The sequence below is a fragment of the Pelodiscus sinensis genome, chromosome 3, assembly GCF_052426305.1.
Source record: "Pelodiscus sinensis isolate ZL-2025 chromosome 3, ASM5242630v1, whole genome shotgun sequence".
Taxonomy (NCBI): domain Eukaryota; kingdom Metazoa; phylum Chordata; order Testudines; family Trionychidae; genus Pelodiscus; species Pelodiscus sinensis.
The window spans coordinates 110,921,089-110,932,941 of NC_143054.1; the positions used below are offsets into that span (position 1 = coordinate 110,921,089).

General features: G+C 43.3%; 1 protein-coding gene across 1 annotated transcript in view; it reads left to right on the plus strand.

Annotated features, from left to right (window-relative positions):
- The window catches only part of MYCT1 (MYC target 1), a 40,289-nt gene extending 29,228 nt beyond the window's left edge, over positions 1-11,061 (plus strand). The window contains exon 2 of the mRNA XM_006114976.5: positions 7,067-11,061. Within this exon, the coding sequence (XP_006115038.2) occupies positions 7,067-7,599 (533 nt within the window). The 3' untranslated portion in view covers positions 7,600-11,061. The remainder of the gene's footprint in view (positions 1-7,066) is intronic.
- The last annotated feature ends 792 nt before the right edge of the window (positions 11,062-11,853 follow it).

Sequence of the window (11,853 nt, forward strand, 5' to 3'; positions counted from 1 at the left end):
CCTGGGCTTCATTTCCATGAAGCCGGCCGGCGCCATTTTTAAATGCCGGCTAGTTCGGACTCCGTGCCGCGCGGCTACACGCGGCACGGGGTCCGAACTAGCTGGCATTTAAAAATGGCGCCGGCTGGCTTCATGCAAATGAAGCCCGGGAAATTCAAATCCCGGGCTTCATTTGCAACTGCGGATGACTACATTACCCCCGCTAGTTCGAACTAGCAGGGTAGTGTAGACATACCCTTATATATTTATATATAATCGAATTTAAAGGCCTATGATTAGAAGAGTGACTAGGCCCTACAAAGACTTTAATCCGGCCCTGTGCAGTATATGTTGTTCCTGGCATACACATAGAAAAGTTAGATAAAAACGTTTTTTTCTGAAAAGTTGCACTGTAACATTATTTCTTAAAAACCAGAACCTTATCAATACAAGAAGCAAAATGTTCCCTAAACCAAAAGGCACAACTATCTCCATCTTACTGTAAACTGTCTGTTAGCAATCTGACTTCTAGTAGGCCCAGATTGTACACAAATCTCCCTAGTATGCATGGAGGACCAGGAAAGCCCATGGAGCATGTAAAGTGAGAGCTAACAATTTCAGTACAATTTTCAGTACCTCACAATGCAGCTGGCAGATCTTGTGCTCACAAGGATGTAATACTTCGTGGTAATCTGAGCATGCACAAAGAAAATGATATTCACAAAGTAAGCACTGTGCCTGAAAATATTTGCAGGACTGGACCCTAAATCAGTAAAAGGTGAACTTATTTTAAATACAGTTCAGTTGCCCCAAGTATGAACCAGAGGATGCAACAAATCTTACCCATTCTTTCCTCCACGTGTAGGCACTGCTCTTAGTGCCACTAAAGTGTGAGATACTCCAAAGGGGAAGAGGACCCGACAAGATATATATAGTCCCCACAAAGGGGTGGTCAGGTGAATATATTTCCCTGGGTCCCAGGGAGCTCCAGGAGCAATTCTCCTTCAGGCAAGATTCCTGAAAACAAGAGAATTCTTTGTGATGCTTTTCAACCCTCACCCCCTCCAATGCAAGCCAGTGCCTATGATGATTGAGACCCATGGGTCAGATCTTTGGTCTCTCATTGCTCTCTTTTGTGGGACTTCTCAAGGTGGGTGGTAGAGATCTCTAGTGTGGGCAGTTGGGATGGAAGATGCTACACTCTTGCAGTCCTGCTTGGTGGATTGGCTTCTGTAATGCTGAGCCTCTGAAGTCTAAACAATCAACAAACTAGGTAACCTCTAAAGCAACCATTAAGGACATCTCAGAAGAGTATTGTAATGGAAAACAGGGTCATTCCTTGCAGATACTTATCAAAACCTGTTGCATAAAGTAGAATCTCTAACCTGTTTGCCTATATTGTTATGATCTGATAAACATAGGCACATTTAGCTCTTACCCTTTGATTTTCCATTAGAAATCTAACGGTGAATTGACTTGTAGATGCTATATTCTGTTCCTGTCTTATGATTCATTACTGTATTCTATTGACTTGGAGATCAAAAGAGAATATTATGATTTAGATGGGATTTGTAGTGCAATAATAATATTGTGCTAATCTCCCCTGGAAATTTGTAATTCCATATAGTAAATCATCTGTAAACTGTCTTGATAGTTTGAATGGCTCTTGCTAAAGGTATTGTCTGAAGGCAGGTCTACACTTTGGGGCAATGTCAACCTAATTTATTCAACTCCAGCTCTGTGAATTCCGTAACTGGAGTTTACATACCTTAGATTGAGTTATCGCTAGGTCTCCATTGTTGGTGGTCAATGGGAGAAACTCTCCCATCGACTTCCCTTACACTTTTAATTGTAGCTGAGTACCAGAGCCAACAAAAGTGATGGGTGGTCAATTTAGTGGGTCTTTACTAGACCCACTAAGTCGACCCCTGAGAGATTGATCACTATAGCACCAATCCCCTGATAAGTGTAGATGTGCCCTGAGAAAGGACCAACTGAAAACAGAGATCACAAATTGCAGGCTTGGTTTCAACAAAATCTATGTGGTATAGTTATATGTCAGCACTCAGTTTGCTTCAACTATAAAGGAAGCTTTGGGCCTTATCCTTTTCTCCCCAGGTCTGCTTAAACTTTAATAGGGAAGGTCTAAGCCATAAGCCTGAGGTGTTAGGTTTTCCATGGGATTCTCATAGAAGATCTTGAACAAACTCTGCACTTGCACAGCTTATTGAACTAGAAACTTTTACATTGATTAAAAAAAAAACCCTCAAACAAATCAAGCAGTCTCACTATCTCTGGTCTGAAACTGACCTTTGGACTTTACACATTTGTATGTATATTGATCTTTTAAACCTTTTGCAACTCTTTTTTTCCCCTCTTATTAAAACCTTTAGATTTTATTTGGCATTAGCATGATTATTGGATAAGATCCAAGACTCATATTGACCTTTGGGATTGGTGGATTTCACATATGCTGAATCAGGTTTTCAATAATCTTTCCTTATATTAGACTGGGCTATATAGATGGAAGTTTAGGGCTGGAATGTTTACAGGGTACAGTTTGGGGTTTTTTGGTGACCAGTGTAGTATTACAGAAGCTCTTTGTTACTGGGTTGGTGAATCTAATTATAGAATAAACAACCCTTTGGGGGAATGATTGTCTGCCCTCTTATTTGCTTTCTGCCCTGAGTGTAGCATTCTCTGTGTGGCCCACGCAGGCACCCTGGTCACAGCTCCCTGGGAGAGCAAGTTACAGCTTGAGGCTGTTCTAATTTTTCTGAAGGACGGGAGGGGAAGTCACAATAATTTATGGAAAGCCATAATGGGTACATCCATACTGCAATTATATCCTGCAGTTGGCCCATGTCAATTGACTTGAGCTCACAAAGCTCAGACTCAGGGGCTGTTTACCTGCAAGATTCCAGAGCCTGGGATCTGAGCCCAACCATCTAAACTTCATTTAAAACAGCCCTGTGACGGGGTGAGGCAACCCCGCACTAAGGGTGCCCCCCCCCCCCCCACCCCAGCGAGGCAGAGAGAAGTGGCGCGGCTTTTCCCACCGCTGCCGAGGACATGGTCGGCAGGGCAGCTGGAACGCGCCGCTCGGCAGGCGGCTTAGCCAGTGTGGCCCCGAACACCAGGGGGGTTGACGGGGTGAGGCAACCCCACATGGAGGGTGCCCCCCCAGCGAGGCAGGGAGAAGCGGCACGGCTTTTTTCGCCACCGCCGAAGACACGGTCGGCGGGGCAGCCGGGATGCGCCGCTCAGCAGGTGGCTTGACTGGCGCGGCCCCGAGCACCGCGGGGGAAGTGCCCCCCGCACCAAGAGAGACGGTGGCAACGGGAGAGGAATGCCACCCCGCCAGCCTCGGAGCGGGCGGCCCCATAAACGCCCCCGGGCAGCCCTCTTCCCAACTGATGCCAGCAGCAAGGAAGACGCCGGGGGTGAGTGACAACAGCTGGGGAGGAGAGGGTGGAGCCGCGGGCAAATGCAGGTGCAGGCAGTCTGGAAGGGAGGGGGCGGCACCCTCCCCAGGTATAAAAACTGCAGAGTCAGGAGGGGAAGGGGAGGCGAGGAGGAGGATGCCGGATGAAGAGACTGAGAGGCACGAGGAAGCAGCGGGACAAGCCGACTGGTGAGCGGACGAGCGAGGGTGATGTGTTGAGGCTCTGTGCCCCATCAGCCAGGTTGGGGGAGAGAGGTTAATCTCCCCTGCCTTAGGGCCCTGGGCTGGGGTCTGGAGAGAGGGAGGGCCCGGACCCCCCTCACCTCCTCGCTCGAGGGATCGTCTGGGCGACCGAAGGGAGGGTTGACCGGACACCGTTTAATGAAGACCGGGAGTGACTGAGACAGCGAACGGGGCAGGGTTGCCCAGGCTGAGGTGAGCCCCTGTACCCTGTAACAAGCCCCTTATATTGAACCCCATAAGGCCAAGTCAGTTGACACAGGCCAGCTAAGGTTGTCTAATTAAATGTAGGACTTCACTAGTGCCTATATTCTGTCTTGGCTCACAGCATAAGGTTATATTTTACCGTTTTAGAGTTGTCACGGAACAGCCACATTTTCTGCTGAAGCCACTGAGCTCTGGGTATGCCTATGGGAGGGAGATAGGGACCTGTGTATCCACTTGAATGGCTGCCTAACAAAGGAGAATAAAATGTATGCTTTGTGTTGGAGTTGTGTAGACACTGCAATAATCTGTCTGACCTCAGTGGAATAATACCACAGAGGACTTTGTCCCTGTATTTGTCCATTTGACTGTAGAGCTATATAGAGGCAAAAAGTTAAATAACAGCTAAGCATTCTGGTTGGATTGATGGCAATTAGGAAGAGGGCTGAAGGGCTGTGCTCAATATTTTGACAATGTCTTGGTGTGATTTTAATAATGGGAAATGTTGTGTAGATGGCCAGAGCCTCTCTGTGGGTGCTCAGTGATCTACATTTTTGCAGACTGGCAGGATACCATATCAACACAGGGCTGCTGAGATCCTGAGAAGACAGCATGCCCAGTTGCCTCTGTCCCACTGAGGGACAGAAGAGGTGCTCAGATACTATGGTGATGCATAGCAGGATCGGCGGTGGGTAATACAGGCAAGGGCAGGCATTGCCTTCCCAAAACTGCCTACATTGCCCAGCTGCCTGGGAGGGGCTGGGACTAATCCCATGGCTGCCCCATCCATCAGCTGGGGTTGGGTGGGGCTTGGCTGGAGGGGCTGTTGAAGGGGCAAGGTCTCAGGGGAAGAGGCATGGCTTCAGGCAGAAGGGATGAGGCTTTGATTCCCCAGAGAACTCTCATGTAATCAGAATTCTGATTTAGGTGACCAAAAAAAAAAAATTATAAGGGCTAGATAGCACCCCTCCCTCATGGCAATTCAGGAAATTAGGAGTGAATCATAGGTGCCCAAATGGTAGCTCTGGCACTTCTGGAAATGTATGGGCTATATTCCTGGGGAATTCCTGCAACTGGAAGGGAAGTAGACAGACATGGCTTTGCCTTCCTTCACAATGGCCAGGAGAATTGCATGAACACACAATGGGGAAAGGGACATGTTTCACCTCATACATGGGCATCACAAATTGCTCCCCATAAAGTGCAAATGAGGAGCCCTGAAAGGCATTGTGCCTCTGTGAATGCATTTTGAATGGAGTATAAAGAATATCAGTTTCCACAAATACTGCTGGTAACTATTTAGATCTCTATTTCCATAAATGAGGGTTTCAGAACAGGCTCCTGAATGTAGCTGGCCTATTCCTGCTAACATTGCCTGGACAGGGAATACCATATTACTTTTGGCTCAGTCAGCCATGTAGCTCAATGTCCTGCCAGGAGTTTGTGGGCCAGAAAGGTATCCCAGTTTGACAGTGTTCACACTGAGGCCACTATAACACGCCATGACTCATCACCACAGGCACCTCCTGCTGAACACTCTGGGAATTTGCTTTTCAGCTCTGGAACACCCCCTTTCAGCTGGTGTCACACCCATTGTTACCTGTTTTTCTCAACTGCTGTGTTTGGACTCCCATCCCTCCCTGACTGTGGCATCCTCCCCTCTGGGTACTATCCTTGCACAGTGCCCCCCACTCTGGGGTCCTCCCTCCCTTGCACAGTGCCCCCCACAGTGCCCCCCACCCCTCTATGCCCACCTTACCCCAATGAACTACTGCCAATCATCATCTAGCCCCTTACCTCAGGGGCAAACTGTAGTCTGAAATGGCCACTCATCGTTTGCAAAGGGGTATGGACCTGCTACTTTCTGCTATTCTGGCTATGTCCCCTAGTACCCTCTGGCCTTGCTTCAGGCTCCTGTAGCCCGGGAGCTTGTCTGGCCAGTGCTCTAGCTTCTCTGGCAACTAAGTTGCTCCTACTCTCCAGCTAAAGCAAGAGTGAGTCTGACTCTAACCTTCCAAGAGCCTTTATTTATACTGCCCTCAGCTGGGCTCTAATTGGCTAGTACTTGCCACAGCTGCTCCCAGAGCTGGGTTTTAATCTTTAACGGGCCAGTGTGGGACAGATGCCCTGTCATAGCCACTTTGGAACTGAATAGATGCCAGAATGTCCCAGCTGAGAAAAATAGTCTCAGACAATGTCCCAGGCAATTATCTCTGACCTGTCTTCATGTATTCTTCACCATTTGGAAATGTTGCAAAAAACATATGGGAGAGCAGAGGTAACAGACAAGGAGTAGGTAAGGGGGGAAAGTACAAAAGTTTATATGTATGGATCTGGTCACAGAAACTTCAAAAATGTCAGTTGTGTATTTGGAGTTTGTGCAAAATATCTTGACTTCATGGAACTTCAAAGAGAAATAGAAAATCTAATAAGAATAGACTTGTATAGTAGGAGATTAGTGGGTCTTTTTAGTTCTATCTAGAACCTGATAATGCAAAAGCAGAGGAAGTTAATAGAAATACATAGATCATCATACATTTGAGAACCTAAGCACAAGGTTTACATGTGTTCATTTCTAGAAATAGGTAAAGAGTTTACTGGAGTGGCTCAAACATTTTTAGAAATCAATGAGAATGGTTAAACACAGATTTTTTTTAACTACGTATTTGATCATGTAGGGAAGGAAGTTATCCTAGCCTCTGAATTTGATTATTTGAGTGCAGGAAAGTGTGAGAGAGCTAGAAATTTACAGCTTGACCTATATATGTTCCCAAACAGTACATCGAGGGAAGGGAAACATCCATCAGCTTTTTGTGTTTCAGTGACCATCTCTAACCAAAGGCATCTCCGTGCTTTTACATTAGAGCTGTACATCTGGTCTGTATCTCAATGTAATAGGACTAATAGCCTCCTGCAACAGCACCTTCCACTTCCAGTCTTTATCTCACTCTCATTGGTGTCAAACAGGAGTTACTGACTGAAGTCACACTGAATTGCACTAGCTTTTAACTAGCATAAAAGTGAATTCTGCATCAAGGCCCGGGTGTCTATTGCAGTGTAATTACAAGCTGCATATGCCGTCAAAATGAACACCTCGACTCATTATCTGGGCAAGCCTGCCAAATCAAATTCATTTTCTAGACTGAATAGTCTGTATGATAAATAAAGCAACCTTGATGTTTGTTTTCTGTATTTTAGATCAGATAATAATAGCCTTCTCAGTGTCCATGGTGATTGGACTGGTGATCGGAGGGATAATCTGGGCTTTGTTTACATGCCTGTCCCGTCGCAGAGCCAGTGCCCACATTTCGCAGTGGAGCTCATCGACTTCTAGCCACCGTTCCAGACCTTCTCCTCAGAGCCATGCTGCCAACAGGACTGGATTCTACCGCAACAGCAACTGTGAACGTCGCAGCAATCTCAGCTTGGCCAGCCTCACCTTCCAGCGGCAAGCTTCCCTGGAGCAAGCCAACTCCTTCCCAAGAAAGTCAAGTTTCCGAGCCTCCACTTTCCACCCCTTTTTGCAATGCCCTCCACTCCCTGTGGAAACTAACAGTCAGCTGATTACTCTGACTCCCACTAGCACCACCACTACCCTAGTGGGGAACAACACCAACAGCTTAACTCGTCCTGAATTCCATTGGTCCAACAACAGCCTCCGCATCTGTCATTCAACACAAACACCGCCTCCTGCTTATGAGACCATCATTAAAGCTTTTCCAGATTCCTGAACTAGAGACTTCCTTTATTTTGTTTAAAGGGGGGGGGGGGGCTCTCCATCTTCTGAAGCACATTTTCTGTATGCTTAAAAGGCCTCTGGGAAGCTCCCAGTAGCTGTGGCATGTCACAGGCAAGCAGAAAAGACATGTGTAGATGACACTGATTTGCTATGGCAAGGTGTGGTATCCTATAGCCACAAGATTCCTACCACCCAACTTAACTGGTTTGCAGTGTAGTTCTGAATTTATATTATACCTTTAATTTGTAATCATTGTAAGGCTTTTAATTTAGAAGGCAGAAACTTCTGTAGTCTACAATATATGCAACTTAAATGAAGAAACAAGCCACAACAAGAATCATTTGTTGATAATCACTTATTAATTTCCAGAAAAGTTCACATGTTCATTTTGTTTATGAGAAAACCTTGTTTTATGCATATCTCTGGGCATTTTAAATTTTCAGCAGATACTTTCCTTCATTTTTTAGATCCTGGGCCATCTCTTTGCCTCCTAAACTACAGGGTGAGGAATCCCTTGGCTGAAGTAAAGTGATTTTAGCATCAAAGGTCTTGTTGACAATACCAATTTTTGTCACCAAAAACTGTCTTTTGGCACACTTGGTCATGTAGACAAGCTCACAGCATTGTGGTAGGTACGAGGCCCCCTGTTCTGATATTTGTAGGTGAACTCTAAATAACCTCAGGCCAGTCCCACTTACAACAAATTCCCAACAATATGGCAAAAAAGATGGAGTATCCACAATTTGTGCCATGGGAGAGATTTCTAACCAACTGAAAAAAGGACTAACTCTATAAAAGGACTTTATCCTGCAAATTAACAGGGATCACTTTTTATTACCCTAAAAGGTTACACAGATAGTAGTCTTGGTCCCCAAGATAAACAATATGAATGCCAACTGTTTATTTTTTTAATTGAGCTTCCTGTTTCTCTCTGGGAATACTCATTTCCTTTCTTTAAATTGTTTTTCAATTTATACTAATGTTTCATCCTTCCTGCTGCGTAATACAGTGAAACCTGCATTTTGCTAAATGAAAAAAATTTAGATGTCTAGGGTAAAACCCTGGCCTATCCAAATTCATTGTCAAAACTCCAGGATTTAAACCCATCAATCTACAACTGCTTTAGAGAATGAAGATGCTTAGGACAGATTAATGCCTGTTTTTGACTGTCAGACCTGTAGGAATATTATAACAAACATGCTGGGTCACTGATTTAGCAGTAACTGCTAAACCACATGTGAGATGTCCAGACATATGAGCACAGAGGCATGGAGCCTTATCTAACTCTTTTTGACTACAATAGAAGTTGGAGAGCCCCAGAGAGTACTATCTGCTGTGCAACACTACCATTTCCTGGCTTATTAATAACTCTTTGGCTCTTATAGAAGGTTAGGGGAAGAGGCATTAGTTATAATGAGCCGAGTTCTACCAGGCCTGATCTTGTGCATCTACAGAAGACCTGCAAGCACAGATTTAGTTAATGGGAGCAGCTCTCAGGAGCAAACAAAGTGGATAATTTGAATTTCTTCACTTTCAGCAGCAGCTGAGGGTATCCATTGTCTCTCAGTGCTTTTTGTGAATAGACCCAAAGTAACTATAAACAGCTTTTTATCACCGCAGTCTCTAAGCCTTCTATTTTCTCTTTGCAACCATTACTACTAGTGCTAAAGGACCAATCCAGGTTTCTAACTTTAAAGGGAAATTCATTTGAATGTATCAGACTGACTGACTTGTTCTTTTTATCTGCAGTTTTTTTCATTTTAAGAAGTTAAGTCTGATTGCTAAAGATGCACATAGTCCATAGATTGCATAAGCATTTAATTGCCGAAACTATGGATTACAGTAAACTAGGGACATTTATATGTCTGAAAATGCCATCTGACTTCAGTGATGGCAGGATATGGTCCTAAAATAGTGAATAGAAATGTGTTCTCTACCCTTTCTCGTAATACAGAATTCAGGGTTTGCCCAATTAAATAAGTAGACAACAGGATTAATACAAACAAGAGAAAGTACTTTTTCACAAAACGTTCAGTTAGCTTATGGAACTCATTGTTATGGATGTTGTGAAGGCTAAAAGTATTACTGAGTGCAGAAAATAATTAGATAAGTCCATGGACAATAGGTCCATCAATGGCTGTTAGCAAAGATGGTGAGGGATGCAACAATATGCTTAGGCCCACCCTAAAGCTTTGACTGACAGAAGCTGCAAGGGGAAGAAAGTCCTCTGTTCTGCTACACTCCCTGAAGCTCTGATACTGTCTACTGTTGGAGTCAAGATACTTGGATTGATGGACCATTGGTCTGCCCCAGTATGGATGCTCTATGTTCTGATGTAAAATTATAATCTTTTATAGGAGGAGGCTTCTATGATTGCATTAGATCTCTTAATGAATTCTAAAGGCATGCATGGTGTCTAAGCTCTCTCTTGCAGTTTATAGAATCATAGAATACTTGATAATGGAAGGGACCTTGAGAAGTCATCAAGTCCAGTCCCCTGCACTCATGGCCGGACCATGAATCATCTAGAGCATCCCTAACAAGTGTTTGTCTCACCTGCTCCTAAAAATGTCCAATGATGGAGATTACACAACCTCCCTAGGAAATTTATTTTAGTGCTTAACCATCCTCACAATTAGGAAGTTTTTCCTAATGTCCAACCTGAACCTCCTTGGCTGTAATTTATGCCCATTGTTTCTTGTCCTATAATCAGAAGTGAACAATTTTTCTCCCTCCTCTTTGTAACAACATTTTAAATACTTGAGAGTCGTTATGTGCCCTCTCAGTCTTCTTTTTTCCAGACTAAACAACCTTAGTTCTTTCAATCTTCTCCTACAGGTCATGTTTTCTAGACCTTTAATTATTTTTGAAGGTCTTCAGACCTTGTCCAATTTGTTCCCATCTTTCCTGACCTGTGGTGTCCAGAACTGGACACAATATTCCAGCTGAAGCCTAATCAGCTCATAATGTCATCAGTTGTAACGTACTTATAAAAAAATTACATGTAATCCTACTCCTCTTGCTCATTGACTTTACTGGTCTACTTGAATGAAAACAGCAAGGAGAATTCAATTCACAGTGTGTAACCAAGTTGTTGGAAATTATCATTCCTTCACAGTGAATTAATTTTAAAATAACTGAATATGTACTTTATGGTTATAAATTCAGGATTTGCAATAGAGCTTTACATTATATATTATTCCTTGTATTATACTATATTTAGTAAGTGATATTAGGAAGAAAAACTATAAAGTACTGTATTTTTTCTTTTGAAATCTGCATTGGACACAAACTCATACATTCTCTGCATTAACGAAGTGAAAAACATGAACTATTCTTTGCATAACCAATGTGGAAACCAGCTGCTTAACTAACAGCTTAAACAATAAACTGAAATAAATATTTTATAAGCATTGTTGAGACTTTGGAATGTGAAATAAAGGCAGAAATTATATTTTGTACTGCCTGATTTTCCTTAAACTACATTTTACTCCTGAGAGAACTGATTTATATGTAAAGTCCTTGCTGTAGAAAGTAGACATAATATAATTGTGGAGTGCAGCATTTATCCTATGGTAATAAAACCCAAAGGGTGGAAGTTGGTACTAGAAAAATTCTAGTATCAACAAGAGGGACAAGGCTCAATTGTTTAACAGAGAGAGTAATTAACAACTGAAACCACAGGATGTTGTAAATCCTCTGTCACCTATAGTTTTAAAATTGAGACTGAATATCTTCCTAAGAAATATGCTCAAAAGAGTTCAAGATGGTAGGTTAGTGAGCATTATGTCCTTGATCCAGGAAAGTGGGTAAGCATACATTTCAGCATTTAAGTAGTGCCTCTCAAATCAATGTTTTATGAGGTGGGCTTTTTTTTTTTTAAATTAATTCAATTTTTTTAGAGGTGGAATTATAAGGTTTTTTGGGAAGTCATTCTTTTCAGAGCAATTGTACTGTCCATGTGCAACAGCATTTCCTACAGGAAGATTTCAGTGCCTCTTCAAACAATAAATTAATAATCCTTGTAACAAATCTAGACAGCAGCTAATCATTACTTACACCTTTTTAGAGAAGAGTGGGGAGGTGCAGGATGAGGGGGATATGAAGCAAAGACTTGCACACAGTCACACAGGAAGTCACAGGCAGAGCTATGATCAGAACCCAGATGATACTCAGTCCTGAACTTTTAAAGCCCTAGATAATACTTCCTCTTCTTTCTTAAATTGAAATACTATCCATGCATTAA